General features: G+C 40.4%; 1 protein-coding gene across 1 annotated transcript; it reads left to right on the forward strand.

Annotated features, from left to right (window-relative positions):
* Positions 1 to 7,087: 7,087 nt before the first annotated feature.
* LOC104223454 (uncharacterized) lies at positions 7,088 to 8,197 on the forward strand. Its single transcript, XM_009774902.2, has 2 exons — positions 7,088 to 7,606; positions 7,685 to 8,197. Exons 1-2 carry the CDS (start codon positions 7,088 to 7,090, stop codon positions 8,195 to 8,197), a joined length of 1,032 nt encoding a protein of 343 aa, XP_009773204.2.
* Positions 8,198 to 15,817: the final 7,620 nt, after the last annotated feature.

The raw sequence follows: 15,817 nt of genomic DNA on the forward strand, positions 1-15,817 counted from the left end.
ATTTAGGGTTGACTAATTGGGACCCCAAGACTTGTGAATATTTTGGGGTTTGGTACCTCGTGGAGATTATTGGATAAATCCTGGTATGAAAGTGGTTATTCTCATCTAGTTGCTACCTGTCATTCCTTTAATTGCTCTCACCGGATTTAGACTGTGTTCAACTTACTCGACTGTGTTATTACTCGTTGAGTTCCACTGTTAATTGTTGTTTTCTATTTCTTATTGCCAGTACCATATTATCATTGTCATTATGTGTGGTTTTGTAGAGATATCTCATTTTGTTAGTTCGACACTTATACTTGTCCAAGTTATCTAGCCTAGTGGGTGTCTTGACTATCACACTACTCCACCGAGGTTAGTCTTGATACTTACTGAGTACCGCTGTGGTATACTCATACTACGCTTCTGCATAATTTTTGTGCAGATCCAGGAATTTTAGAGGCAGTCGATCGTTAGCTAGTTGTACAGATTTTGCGGTGGAAACTCAAGGTAAACTCGTTATTGTGTTCGCAGGCTTCGGAGTCACCTTCTGATTTTGTATTCGCATTATTTTACCTCTATTTCGAAACAGTTGCATTTGTAGGCTTTTTAGCAAACTCAATAGAGCTTATGACTTGTACTACCGGTTTTAGGATAGTAAATTTGTATAGAGATTTCTATTTCGAAATTGTCAGATGTTAGTTAAATATTGTTGTTATTTGAGTTAATGTTAGGCTTACCTAGTCCCTAAGACTAGGTGCCATCACGACACCCAACAAGGGGAGATTAGGTCGTGAAAAGTTGGTATCAGAGCTCTAGGTTCATAGGTGTTACGAGTCAAAAGCGAGTTTAGTAGAGTCATGCGGATCTCGGTGCGAAGATATCTGTACTTTTCTTCGAAATGCTACTGAACTATTAGGATAGTTTCCCTTCTTTCATTCCTATCGTGTGAGTTTATTGATCTCAGAGTTTGAGTTTTTGTCATTCTATTCTCTTATATATGGTGAGGACACGAGCTGCAGTTATTGATGACGCTACTTTCGGAGCAGGTGCCGCTAGAGGTAGAGGCAAAGGCCGACGAGGAGCATGTGCCATAGCTAGAGAACCTACCAGAGCAGCAGTTGAGGAAACTCCAGCAGCTCCAGTTAGGGGATAGGTACCGGAGGTGCCTACTGTTACCCCCGGACTTTAGGAGACTTTAGCTTAGTTCCTGAGCATGTTTGGTACATTGGCTCAGACGGGGTTGATTCTAGTTGCACCAGCTACTTTACAGACTGGAGGAGGATTTTAGAATCTCACCACCCGTACTCCAAAGCAGCAAGTTCACGTTGGTCAGGTTCCAGGTGTTATGGCGACATAGCCTGTGGTCCCAATTCAACCCATGGTTAGGGCTATAACATAGCATATGAGGAAGAACAACTTAGCCTTGCAAGGTTCAAGAAGTATGAACCTCCTACTTTCAGTGGTTTTGCTGCAAAGGATGCTCAGGGCTTTCTAGAGGAGTGCCACCGCGTTCTCCGCACTATGGGTATTGTGGAGATGAGTGGGGTTTCTTTTACTATGTTCCAGCTTAAGGAAGCGGCTTATCAGTGGTGGCGAGTGTATGAGTTGGGTAGTCCAGCCGATACAACTTCACTTTCATGGGCTCAGTTTTAAGAGATGTTCCTGAGGGGGTTTGTTCCTCAGTCCCTTCGGGATGCATGGCGAGTGAAGCTTAAGCAGCTACGCTAGGGCACTATGTCAGTGTCAGAGTATGCCATTAGATTCATTGATTTGGCCAGAAATGCACCTGCTTTGGTCACTACAGTTAGGGAGTGAGTCCATAGGTTCATTGAGGGGCTAGGCATGATATTTGGTTCAGCATGGCTCGGGAGTTAGAGTCAAATATTTCATTTCAGCAGGTGGCAGAGATCGCTCGCCGATGAGAGGGCATGTGGGACCATGAGAGAGAGAGGACAGGCAGGACCAGGAGAGAGATGGCAGGCGAGGTCAGGAGAGAGAGGACAGGGAGACTAGCAGGCCTCGTAGGCCGGAGAGATCTACTGGTCCTTATTTTGGAGGCAGGGTACTGCATGGTAGAGGTTTTGTGGGTCGCCAGTTCAGTTTTCTGGTGCTCATGGGTCTCAAAGTACTCGTACCATATAATTTCCACAGCCACGTTAGCAAAGAGGTTTCTTCGAGTGTGGGGATGCTAGCCACAAGGTGAGAGATTGTCACAGCATGGTATTCAAGAGATTAAAGGGTGCCCAAGAGGGGGAGGCCCAGCCTGTTGATGTGTTTCATATAGTAGGCCTGAGGCCGCTATGCCAAATGATGTCATATAGGTATGCTTTTGATTTGATATAGAGGAGCATCATTCATATTTTTGTTTCGGTTCTGCTCATCGGGGTGAGTTCCCCTATTTGTTGCTCCACCTATGGGTGAGTTCATGATTTAGCACTCTGCTTATGTGTTTGCCCATGTTGGGAGATTCTATAAGTGGTAGCCCATGTCTATCGCTTTGTTTTTATTCATTATTGAGAGTTACGAGGCCAGAAGTGAATTCCTGTTGAAAATTACAGTAGGTTTTGATATGATTCCTGAGTAATTTGGTTATGATTTGTGATTTAGATGCTCTACTAGTGTGGGAGCCAGTACGTGTTGTAATTTTGTTGGTGAAATTAAACTAGTGGAAGGTTTTGGTTGGTTTGATGTGTATTCTACATGTGATTCAGAGTTGAGGGCAAGACCCTCGCGATTTCATGTGATTTGATGTGTTTGAACTGGGCTGCGTGCTGAGTAGAAGTTATATCAAGTTGAGATCCTTGTGATTTGTTCATATACTTTTATTTTTCCTTATTGATTCGTAGGATGGTACTGATAGGTAGTTGTGCCTGTCGGTCTTGTTTGATATTTCTCTTATGTATTTCTCCTTACGTATTCAGTCATTTTCGTGCTATGCTTATTTGTGATTTAGTTGCGTGGTATGTGCCCGGTGGCATTAGAGGTGACTTGTTTATTTAGGTGAATAGTTATGAGGTCTTCATGTTTCTTGCATCATTGTCAGTGTTGTGGAGGGTTGAAACAGGGTTCTAATGGATATAAGGCTAGTTGTCGATGTTGGTTTTGATTATGGGTAGTTATTATGATTAGAGATATTATTATAGGCATATGTGTGATGTGTCACGACGTGTGGTTGTACCTTTTAGGTGTAGGCATAAGTTGTTGCATCTGGTTGAGTATGATACTGGGTGTGAATGTAGGAATCGGGTCTTTTGGAAATGAGCGGATGGTGAAAATTTCGGCTCTAAGGCTTATTGGTATTGGTGGAAGGGATAGATTACAATTGATACGGTGTCATCGGGCTTATGTGGATTGGGATGACGTGGGGTCACCTGCAAGTGTACGTGGGATGAATGTATTAAGTGATTTGATGAATTCTGGACGATTCTTGGCACGTTCGACGATAGACGTTTGTTTAAGAGAGGGAGGATGTAACGACCCGGCCGGTCATTTTGAGAATTTAAGTCCTATTAGGCCGTATAGGTCTCGAACAACTTCATATATCGTGTTATGACTTGCGTGAGTGGCTGAGTTCAGTTATCGGATGATACAGAGTCAATTTGGAAGAAGTATTTCTGTTTTAGAAGCTTAAGCGATAAGAGTTGACCGGAATTTGACTTTTGTATAAACGTCTCCGGAATGCGGTTTTGATGATTTCAACAGCTTTGTATGGTTATTTAAGACTTATGTGGGCGTCCGTATTTGGATTTCGAGGTTAGTAGGGTAATTTGAAGCATTTCGGTAAAAGTTGGAAAAGTTAAAATTTGGAAGGTTGAGAGGTTTGACCAAGAGTTGACTTTGGTAATATCGGGGTCAGAATATGATTTCGAGAGTTGGAACAGCTCCATTATGTCATATCGGACTTGCTTGCAAAATTTGACGTCATTCCGGATTGATTTAATATGTTTCGGCACGAGTTTTAGAAGTTGGAAGATTTGAAAGTTCATAAGTTCGATTCATAGTTCGACGTTTCTTGATGCGATTTGAGGCCTCGACTAAGCTTGTATCGTGTTTTAAGATGTGTTGGTATATTTGGTTTATTTCCCGGGGGTCTCGGGTGTGTTTCGGATGGGCTACGGGCTATTTTCTCATTGTTTGGTATAGTTGTGCTGATATCTAGTGTCCCCTTCTATGCGATCGCGTAGGTGAAGCCACGATCACGAAGGCTTGTTTGGTGGGCTGACCATTTTCCTTCTTTGCATTCGCATAGGCCTGTACGCGATCGCGTACGTGTGCTTCTGCTTTCTCCGCGTTCGCATAACTCAGTTGTACAGCTGGTGATTTCCCCTTCCCTTTTTGCAATCGCATGCAATCTGACGCGGTTGCATAGTGCAGTACTTGGCCTCAGCATTTTTCCCTCTTCGCGATCGCACTGGTCTGTACACGATCGCGTAGTACATTTTGGGCAGTAGTCATTTTTCTTCTTCGCGATCGCATTATTTCTTCCGCGATTGCGATGTACAGATACCTGGGCAAAATATAAAAGTACTCTATTCCGAGGGTTAGCCATTTTTAACATTTTTGGAGTTCTAGAGCTCGGTTTTGAGTGATTCTTTGTGGGATATTCAATAAAATCAATTGGGTAAGTATTCTTCACCTAGAATTTATTATATTCCATGATTATTTCTTTATTTTATCATTTAATTAGTGTTTTGAGTTGAGAAAAAATGGGGATTTTGAATAAAACTATCAAAATGTAAAATGATGATTTTAGGGACGAACTGGTATCGGAATTTGATAATTTTGGTATGGTTGAACTCGTATCGGGATGAGTGTTCGGATTTTGTGAAATTTTTTGGGTTCCGAGGTGCGGGCTCGGGATCGACTTTTGGGTTGATTTTTAGTTTTTGATAAAGATTGAAGCTTTATTATCCAAAATAGTTTCTTATGAGTTTTATTTGTGCTTTGGAGTTATTTTGGCTAGTTGAACCGTCCGGAGGTTATTTCACTTGAGATTTCCATTTTAGCGTAACGTTCTATCTTCTTTGAGGCAAGTATCTAGCCTAACTTCGTGTAGGGGAACAACCCGTAGAATTTGAGTCTTTTATGATAATTGTATCATGTAAAGTCTGTGTATGCAAGGTGACGAGAATGTGCTCGGGCTTATTTGTGGAAAATAGACCTTCTAGGGCTCGTAGGTTCTTATGTTCATTAGATATGAATTTGTTTTGTTATGTTAAGTTCCCCATTTACTAGTCTCACCTCTACGTGTTTTATTTGGAATTAATTGCTTCGCGTGCCACTCTTATTGCCTATTTGACTCTTGTGTGCCTTAACTGAAGTTGTTGCCTTATCGATTACCATGCTATCCTTTCCTAACTGTTTATCTTTATTTGAAACTTTTATTATCTCTTCTGTAATTGGCTATCCTTAATTGAGGTTATGATTATCCTTTCTGTTGCTTATCCTTAATTGTAATTGTTGTACCTCTTTCGTGATTGCTAAATCCTAAATGAAGTTAGTTATCCTTTATCATGGTTGACCTATCCTTATTTGGAATTATTGACTCGTGTTATCTCCCTTGTTGTTGAATCGTACTTTGTGGGATCATTGTTATATATTATTCCCCCTTGTTGAGCTATTCTTACTGTGACTAGTATTCTTTATTGTGTTTACTCTCTGTGAACCCGTTCTACCATTTTTTTCTGATCGAGAGCTCTTGAGTTGATTTACTTGCCATACTCTTGTGTTATTGTCATTATTGTTGTTATACTTAGTATTGTATTGTACGAGGTCTCTGTCGTGTGGTTGTTATTGTGATGCACAAGGTCTTTGTCGTGCGGGTGTTATTGTGTAGTGCGAGGTTTCTACCGTGCGATTATTATTGTGATGCACGAGGTCTCTATCGTGCGGGTTTTATTGTATTGCACAAGGTTTCTGTTGTGCGGTTGTTATTGTAAAGCACTAAGTCTTTGCCTTGCGGGTGTTATTGTGTTGCATGACATTTCTACCATGCTATTGTTACTATTGATATGTGCGTATGCGGCGTGACAAGGCGGTCTATATATGTGGGTTGCGCGTATGGCGAGACAAGCTGGGAATATTATTATGCACGTGTGGCGAGATAAGGCGGGCAATTACTTTATTATTGAGCACGTGGTGAGACAAGGTGGGCTATTGATGGGTTTTCAATGTCTTAGCCTTATGTTTTGATGATCTAACAAACTTACTGTCAAGAACCAGATAGGGAACCTGACACACTTAGTATACATTGCTAATCAATGGACTCCAGCTAGGACTCTAACTAATATGAACTGCTACAAATGTAGAAGGCAGTGAACCAACTCAGGGACCTGATCCATTGTGTGTCCCTGACAGCAGTACGAAGGTCAACTGTGTACAGCTGGAAAGTGACTGCCTCAGAAACAGTGCAGCACAGTTCTGCAGTCACTTGTCCTTTGACCTACCAAGTGTTTACATCATTCAAGTGATGTCATCAAAGGTGTATTAACAAGAGTATTACAAAAAACATCACTTGAACACTTGAGAATTCACTTCAAGCATTCAAGCCTTCAGATACACCGAATTTAATTCTTAAGAGCCTCAAGAACAAAGTTAAACGCTACTACGGACAGTTCCTAAATCCAGTATTTTGTTGTCCTAGTTTAGTTGTAGCTTTGTAAGTGTTCTTCATTGTAATTCCTAAAATGCTCAGCTAGAAGCGTTGCTTAGGAACCCCTTTGTAAAACCATAAACCCTTTGTGTTTGTGTCGTGACTAGAGTTAGTCATGAGTTGAAGTCTTTGTAATAGGTGTATTGCAAAGTGGCTTGTAATAGGTGTATTACGAGTTAGTGAGAAACTAAGAGTTTAATTCCTTGATTGCATAGTTTGTAATCTAAAAGTTGCTCATAGTGAAGTTGAAGTCCTACCAGTGTAGGTCGTGGTTTTTTATCCCCTTGAGCAGGGATTTTTCCACGTAAAACTCCCTGTCTTACTGTTTTATTAGTATTCTCAGTGGAATCTCATTGATTAATTGGTACTTTATAGTTTCGTGGACTCATATAAACTATCAATTGGTATTAGAGTGGGTTCCTCCTATCAGGCTAACACCTAGGAAGGATCCTTATGGCTGCTCCACCAAATTTTGAAGAAAGTCAATCTACGTATAGACCACCCAGGTTCAATGGGCAATACTATGGGTGGTGGAAGACAAGAATGCATGATTTTATCATGACTGAAGATTCTGAGTTGTGTGATGTCATATGTGATGGTCCTTATATCCCAACGAAAAACGTTGGAGATCTTCCATTGACGGTGCTAAAGACCAGAAAAGAATACACTGACGCAGATAGGAAAGATGTGGAGAAACATTTTTGTGCCAAGAAAACTTTGGTGTGTGAAATAGGACATGATGAATACACTAGGATCTCAGTTTGTGAAACTGCCAAGGAGATATGGGAAGCTTTGCAGACAGCACATGAGGGAACCACTCAAGTAAAGAAATATAAGATTGATATGCTCACCATCGAGTATGAACTCTTTAGGATGAAAGACGATGAATATATTCAAGATATGCACACAAGATTCACTTCCATCATAAATGAGCTATACTCATTTGGTGAAATCATTCCCAGGAACAAGCTCGTAAGGAAGATCCTTAGTATTTTGCCGAGTTCATAGTAGAGTAAGGTGAATGCCATTACTGAAGCAAAGGACCTGTAGGAGCTGACCGTAGATGAGCTGGTTAGAAATCTGAAAACTTATAAGATGAAGAGGAAGATCGACAGTGAAAGAAGAGAACCAAAGAAGGAAAAGAACGTGGTACTCAAAGCTGAAAGCAATGACTCAAGTGAGGAGGATAGTGACATGGCCTACTTAACCAAAAGGTTTCAGAAGATGGTTAGAAGAAATGGAGGAATACTGAAAGGGGGCAACTCCAGCAAACCAAAGAACTATGACCTCTGCCACAAGTATGGAAAGCCAGGGCACTTCATCAAAGATTATCCTCTCATGAAGCAAGAACACTCCAAATACAATCCTGATAAAGCAGCAAAGAGGAACCCGATTCCTGATAAGCACTTCAAAAGGAAGAGATCGGCTGACAATGTGGTGAAACAGGCTCTTGTATCATGGGGAGACTCCTCTAGTGAGTCTGAAGAAGAAACTGATGCAGGTGACAGTTCCATGATGGCAGTTGAAAGTGAAGAAAAAAATATGATTCAATATTTGCTTTGATGGTCCAATCAAATGATGACAACAGTGAGGTAAACTTCAGGGATGTGCAGAGAAATCTGAAATCCTACTCTCCTAAGAAACTCATGTCTTTAACTAGTGTATTGTTGATGCCTATCATAGTCTTGTGGAGGATAAAGATGTTTTGACCTTAGAGCTAGGAGAAGCTGAACAAACTAGAGATGATCTGGTAGTTTGTGTAGTTGATCTGAAGGAAACCATAAGTGATCTCGAGAAAGAAAAAATTGTTTTAACTGAAAAAATTGCTAGCATAGAACATAAAAGAGATGACTTAGTGGTTGTAGTTGTTGACTATAAGGAAACCATTGAGAATTTCAGCAAAGAAAAAGAGGCTTTAGTGAAGAAAGTGACTAAAATTGAGGAGGAGAGAGATGATCTCTTGATAGTGATGCAGGCCTGAGGGAAACTATAGAGGGACTAGAAACTGAGTCTAGACCTGGAAATTCTGGAAAAGGAAAAGAGGTAGCCAGTAAGGCACACATTAGGTTTGAAAATGAGTTCAAGACTGTGAAAACTAGCTTGTGTGTTGAGACTGAGAAAAACAAGCATCTCCAAACTGAACTGGAAAGAGTAAAAAATGATCTTGAAAAGTCCCTCAAGTGGACCTGGTCCTCAGAAGCTATCACTGCCATATATGTTAACAATGGTGGAAACAGGCAGGGAATAGGGTTTCAAAGGGAGAAAACCTCTTATAACCCCCATAACAAGTATGTTACTGTACCAGATAACTAGTTGTGCACCCACTATGGGAACAATGGGCATTTTAAGGAAAATTGCCAAGCCAGGGTCCAGTCTATTAAGAAAAACAAAGTGTTTGCTGAAAATGTAATTACTAAAAAGGGACCAGGTGCCACCCATAAAAAATGCATGTTACCTGCATGGACTAAGAGAGCTCTTATTCATCCTCTTGCTTACTACAAGGGACCCAAACTTGTTTGGGTTCCTAAAACTAACTCGTGATTTCCTTGTGCATGGAATAGTGAAAGGAAGCAGTCAATAATGGTTCATGGATAGTGGATGTTCAAAGCACATGACTGGGAACACCATGGACTTTCTTTCACTAAAAGTCCTGCAATGAGGGAGTGTATCCTTTGGCAATGGGAAAAAGGGGTACATTCTCGGAGTTGAAAAAGTCGGAAAATCACCCAGTCACTCTATTGAGAATGTGTACTATGTCAATGGTCTTAAGTACAGTCTCTTGAGTGTTTCTCAGATCTGTGATAAAGGAAACAAGGTGGAGTTCTTGTACAAGATATGTACAGTTACTAATCTGGTAACTGGTAAAGTGGTACTTGTGGCCAAGAGATACAAGAACATCTATATTGCTGATTTTGAGTCTATACAAAGTGGTGATCTGAGTTGTCTGAAAGTTGTTGATGATGATGCTGAACTCTGCACAGAAGACTTGTGCACACAAGCTTCTCTCTTCTGAATAAACTAATTTAGAAGGACCTGGTCCGTGGTCTGCTCATGTCAAAGTTCAAAGTATAGAAAGTCTGTGATGCATGTGCTAAAGGGAAGCATGTGAAGTCCTTATTTAAGTCTAAAAAGGATGTCAACACCTCTAAGCCACCCGATCTTCTTCACATGGATTTGTGTGGCCCTATGAGAGTGCAAAGCAGGGGAGGAAAAAGATACATCTTTGTGATAGTGGATGACTACTCCAGATTCACATGGACTCTATTTTTTAGAATAAAAGATGAAAACATTGAGGTATTTGTGGCCTTTGTGAAGAAAATCCAGGTGAAAATGGAGTCTAGAGTTACATGTATTAGATCAGATCATGGAACAGAATTTAACAATGCCAAATTTGATGAGTTCTGTAATGAAAATGGCATTACCCACAACTTCTCAGCCCCAAGAACTCCCCAGCAAAATGAAGTTGTGGAAAGGAAGAATAGAACTCTTGAGAAAATGGCAAGAACAATGCTGATCGACAATGGGATTACAAAGAACTTCTGGGCTGAAGCAGTCAACACTGCTTGCTACTTGGTGAACAGGTGCATGATCAGATCTCTCCTAAACAAAAGCCCCTATGAGTTGTTGAACAAAAGGAAACCCAAGTTGATTCACCTAAGAACATTTGGGTGCAAATGCTATGTTCTCAACAATGGAAAAGATCAGCTTGGTAAATTTGATGCCAAGAGTGATAAAGGAATCTTTTTGGGATATTCTTCTCAAAGCAAAGCTTACAAGATATATAACAAGTGGACTCAATGTGTTGAGAAAAGTGTTCATGTAATCTTTGACGAGTCCTATCCCTCCTGTGAGAAAAGAAACTAGGATGATCAAGATGGGGAGCTCTTACTAGTTCCAGTGAAGTCATCGACATGACAAATAGAAAGGCAGACATGATGGGCCAAGTGAAGTAGCCAATTAGAGACAATGTTGCCTCTTTCTCAAGGGAACCATGTACCTCAATTACAACCACTGAAGCTGAAGAAAGAGTGGTTGATGCAATGCAAGGTACTCCACAAGTACCTGAGAGAAGAACACAAGGGAACCAGTTAGATATACCCAGCTCCTCCACAAATGAGCCTCATATACCCAACTGGAAACATAAAAGCTCTTATCCTCTTGACAACACAATTACCCCTATAGATTCTGGAGTGCAAACCAGATCAAAAGCCAGAATTCACTTGCCTTCTTAGCCTTTCTTTCCCAAATAGAACCCAAAAATATCAAGGAAGCCTTAAAGGATGCAGACTAGATTACAACCATGCTGAGTTACATCAGTTCGAAAGGAACAATGTATGGCACCTGGTACCAAGACCCTCAGATCGAACCATTATAGGAACCAGGTGGGTATTTAGGAATAAGCTTAATGAACATAGAAACACTACAAGGAACAAGGCTAGGCTAGTGGTTCAAGGTTACAATCAGGAGGAAGGAATTGATTATGATGATACGTTTGCTACGGTTGCTCGCATGGAAGCTATTAGAATCCTAATCGCTTTTGCATCTCATATGGAATTCATTCTATTCCAAATGGATGTCAAAAGTGCATTTCTAAATGGACTTCTTAAGGAAGAAGTCTATGTAACGCAACCTCCAGGGTTTGAATGTCATGAACACCCTGAATATGTGTTTAAACTGGATAAAGCATTGTATGAGTTGAAGCAGGCTCCTCGAGCTTAGTAGGAAAGGCTGTCAAAGTTCCTCTTAGAAAACGATTTTACAAGAGGGAAAATTGACAACACCTTGTTCCTGAAGAAACGGGGAAGGAACCTGCTCATTGTTCAGGTATACGTTGATGATATCATTATTAGGGCAACAAATGTTTCATTGTGTGAAGAATTTGCAAAACTCATGGGAAGTGAGTTTGAAATGAGCATGATGGGGGAGATGAATTTCTTCTTGAGTCTTCAAGTGAAGTAGTCCACAAAGGGTACATTTATTTGTCAGCAGAAATACATCAAGGAGCTCTTGAAGAGGTTTGATATGGAAGCATCAAAAGTGATAGACACTCCCATTGCAACGGCTACTCGATTGGACATGGATGAGACTGGATCTCTTGTGAATCAAACTATGCATAGAGGTATTATTGGGTATCTTCTCTATCTCACTGCCAGCAGACCTAATATTGTCTTCAGTGTGGGGCTATATGCAAGGTTTCAGTCAAATCCCAAGGAATCTCATATGAAGGCTGCCAAAAGAATTTTGAGATATCTTAAGGGAACACAGGACCTAGTCCTGTATTACCTCTCAGGTGACAGTTTTAAACTTATAGGTTATGCTGATACTGACTATGTAGGTTATCTTGTGGACGGAAAAAGTACTTCTGGAATGGATCACTTTCTAGGATCATGTCTCATCTCTTAGGGCACAAGGAAGCAAAACTCAGTGACTCTTTCAACAGCTAAAGCAGAATATATAGCTGCAGCCTCTTGTTGTGCTCAGCTTCTATGGATCAAACAACAATTGGAGGATTTTGGGGTATTTACTAATTGTGTGCCTCTTCTATATGATAACGCAAGTGCACTCAACATGGCCTAGAATCCAGTTCAACACAAAAAAACCAAGCATATTGATGTGAGGCATCATTTTCTGAGGGACAATGTGGAGAAAGGGCTTATCTGTATGAAGTTCTGTAGTACAGAAGACCAAATTGCAGATATCTTCACCAAAGCATTGAGTAGGGAACATTTTGAAAGAAATAGGGTGAAGCTGGGGCTATTGAAGCCTAATTGAGAACCTGATTCCCATCAGTTGGCTATGAAAATCACCTTCAAGTAAAATTAAGTAAAGTGTTTTCTGGCCAAGTCTAACTCATTTCAATACCATTGCAGGTAAACACGCATGATGATTATAGAAGTTGTAGATGCATTACATGGGTAATGAAAGAGGATTGAAATTTTCAAAGACAGGTCAAGAACCTGGTTCTTGTACCAAAGCTTAGTAGTCTTGTGCATTCTTTAATACACATTTTGAAAAGGTACAAATATCAACTGTCATGTCATCCACCCTTTCAGACTCTGATGTCACGTCTTTTCGTTTCAAATCCTTTCCATCTCCCTCTGAAACGTTGCGTCTTCCCAAGCACTACCGCCATTTCAGAACCGGTTCATATCTCTCTCCTCATAATTATCTTCTCTTTTTTAAAACCCTCTCTTCTCCTCACTAATCATACTCCCTCATTAGACCCTCTCCAAATATTCTCAACTCTATCTCTTCAATCACTGACAATCTCTCCAAAATCCCTTCTTCAGTCGACACTAACCCAGAGAAAACCCTTGAGTCCTCCGTCCCTGATGAATCCTCTGTCACCATCCCTGTCCTAACCGCTGAAACCACTGAGTCTTCTATTAAATGACCTACTACTAGGTTGAAAGTAAGGGTAGCTTATGACTCTGCCCTTTAAAAGAGCAAAAATAGCAGTAAGAAGAAAAGGAAGAGACTGGTGAAAAACAAAGAAGTAGTGTGTGATAAGGATGTCCCCGTGGTGGAAGTTGAGGAGAAAACAATAGAGGAACCTAGTTCCTTAGTGAAGAGGTACCATAAGAAGAAGCAATCTACTTTAGTTGAGAATGTTACAACCCCCAGTTCAAAATTGAAAGTTGTTGTGAAGAGTGGAAAACTAAAGGATCTTGTGAGTGAATCATCAGGTTCTCATGAGGATGTTTCGATCAAGTCTAGTGGAAAGGAAAAATAAAGTGTTAAAATTTCTGGCAAGAGAAAGTTGGAACCTGCAAAGGAACCTGTTTTTGCGAAAAGGGTGAAAAGTGAAACTAGTTCTGCTTTAGAACGATTGAGGCACCAAAAAGTCTTGTTTGGTCGCACTTTTGACCCGGCAATTTCTGATATGGCTGGTATGAGACAAGTCATTGTAATGGTTGAGTTTCAACGGTGGGGGCATCTATTCCAAATTGATGCACCCAAGGTGTATGAGAATGAGGTTCAAAGCTTCTATGTCGGCCTCTTTCCTATTGATACCGACCAAATTTGTACCTTGGTTAATGGGGTGGATATCGTGTTTGATGTGAGTATGCTTGGGGATATTATGAAAGTCCCTATGGTTAGTGTGTCTACAGTGAAAGATGCGTGTGGGTCAAACTTCTGAAATGTTGTTATGAAGGATAATGCAAACCAGAAGGGGGACCAGGTTCACAAGAAGGCCTTGCTCCCCGTTTATCAGTTGATCTTCGAGCTGGTGAACAAGGTTCTTTTACCCCGTGCTGAGAGGGGGTCCATGACTTCTAGGTTTGACTTGTATCTAATGGAGCAACTGGATGGATATACACTTGTCAGCTTGCATGCCATCATGATTGAACATATGCAGAAGGTAGCAGCTTTCAAGGATGGCAATCATGGCCTTCCTTATAGGTTTCTTCTTATGCATGTGTTTAAGTTCTTCAAAGTGCCACTAGGACAAGGTAAAGTAGGGACCAAGAAGCAGCCCTTCTCTCAAACAACTTTGGAAGAATGGGGGTGCATCGAGAAGAATGGGGGGTTAGGCAGTATATCGACAATCTCTCATCTCATCAATGCTCAAAATAGTGCAACTGAGGAGATTCGAAGGTTGAAGGCAAGGAACGGTATCCTGTAGATCAGTAGGCCCAAGGGACCCCAGAGTCAAATGAGGAGGTAGTTCGTTTGACAAAAGAAAATGATAATCTTAGGGCACAAATGGAGACCCTGAAAGCATAACTGCTCAACGGCCTCCTAGTTCTCCAAACCCTTGTTGCAGCTTCCAATCCCTCTACTCCTAATGCCCCTTAAGCAACCCTTTCAGTGACCAGTTTCTGGATTTTCTATTTTTATTTTAATGACTTGGTATTTATGTTTGTTTCTTTTTGTTTTGATATGGATGGGATGTATTTGTACTGCTCCCGATGTCAACAGTCCAATCTTTTCCTTTGCTTTATAAGCAAAGGCATATGTTTTTTATATAAAAACTATCCTCTTTTGCTATCTAAATGCTTGTGTTCTCTATTTCTCTTTTCTATCATTTGTGTGCACATATGTGGCATGAGTTAGGTAGGCTAGACTTCTTTATGCTGATTGCCTGCTTGTGTATTTTTAATAATGCCAAAAGGGGGAAGTATAATTGAAATAATTGAAATAGGGATTTGATTAAAGGGGAAGCATAAAGTCAAGGGAACTTGTGAAGTTCCTATTGCTTCATATGGTTATTTCTGCTCTAAAATTATGTTATCAATGTCTAAGTTTGTCATCATCAAAAAGGGAAAAATTGATGGATTTTCAATGACTTAGACTTATGTTTTGATGATCTAACAAACTTATTATGAAGAACCAGATAGGGAACCTGACACACTTGGTATACATTGCAAATCAACGGACTCCAGCTAAGACTCCAGCTAATGTGAACTACTGTAAATGCAGAATACAGAGAACCAACTCAGGGACCTGATCCCCTATGTGTCCCTGACAGCAGTACGAAGGTCAACTGTTTACATCTTGAAAGTGACTGCCTTAGAAACAGTGCAGCACGGTTCTACAGTTACTTGTCATTTGACCAACCAAGTGCTTACATCATTCAAGTGATGTCATCAAAGGTGTATTAACAAGAGTATTACAATAAAACATCACTTGAATACTTGAGAATTCACTTCAAGCATTCAAGCCTTCAGATACAGCGAATTTAATTCTCAAGAGCCTCAAGAACAAAGTTAAACGCTACTACGGACCAATTTCTAAATCCAGTATTTTGTTGTCCTAGTTGAGTTGTAACTTTGTAATTGTTCTTCATTGTAATTCCTAAATTTCTTAGCTAGAAGCGTTGCTTAGGAACCCCTTTATAAAATCATAAACCCTTTGTGTTTGTGTTGTAACTAGAGTTAGTCATGAGTTGAAGTCTTTGTAATAGGTGTATTGCAAAGTGGCTTGTAATAGGTGTATTACGAGTTAGTGAGGGATTAAGAGTTTAATTCCTAGATTGCATAGGTTGTAATCTAAAAGTTGCTCATAGTGAAGTTAAAATCCTACCAGCGTAGATTGTGATTTTTTATCCCCTTGAGCAGGGATTTTTCCACGTAAAACTCTCTGTCTTATTTACTTACTGTTTTATTAGTATTCTCAGTGGAAACTCATAGAGGACCTGGTATTCTATAGTTTGGTGGACTCGTATAAACTATCAGCTAT

This window comes from Nicotiana sylvestris, chromosome 5 (assembly GCF_000393655.2).
Source record: "Nicotiana sylvestris chromosome 5, ASM39365v2, whole genome shotgun sequence".
NCBI lineage: Eukaryota > Viridiplantae > Streptophyta > Magnoliopsida > Solanales > Solanaceae > Nicotiana > Nicotiana sylvestris.

Coding starts and splice junctions, on each gene's coding strand:
- LOC104223454 (XM_009774902.2), top strand. CDS start 7,088: ATGGCTGCTCCACCAAATTTTGAAGAAAGTCAATCTACGTATAGACCA. Junction 7,607..7,684: donor TCATTCCCAGGAACAAGCTC/GTAAGGAAGATC, acceptor AAGGACCTGTAG/GAGCTGACCGTAGATGAGCT.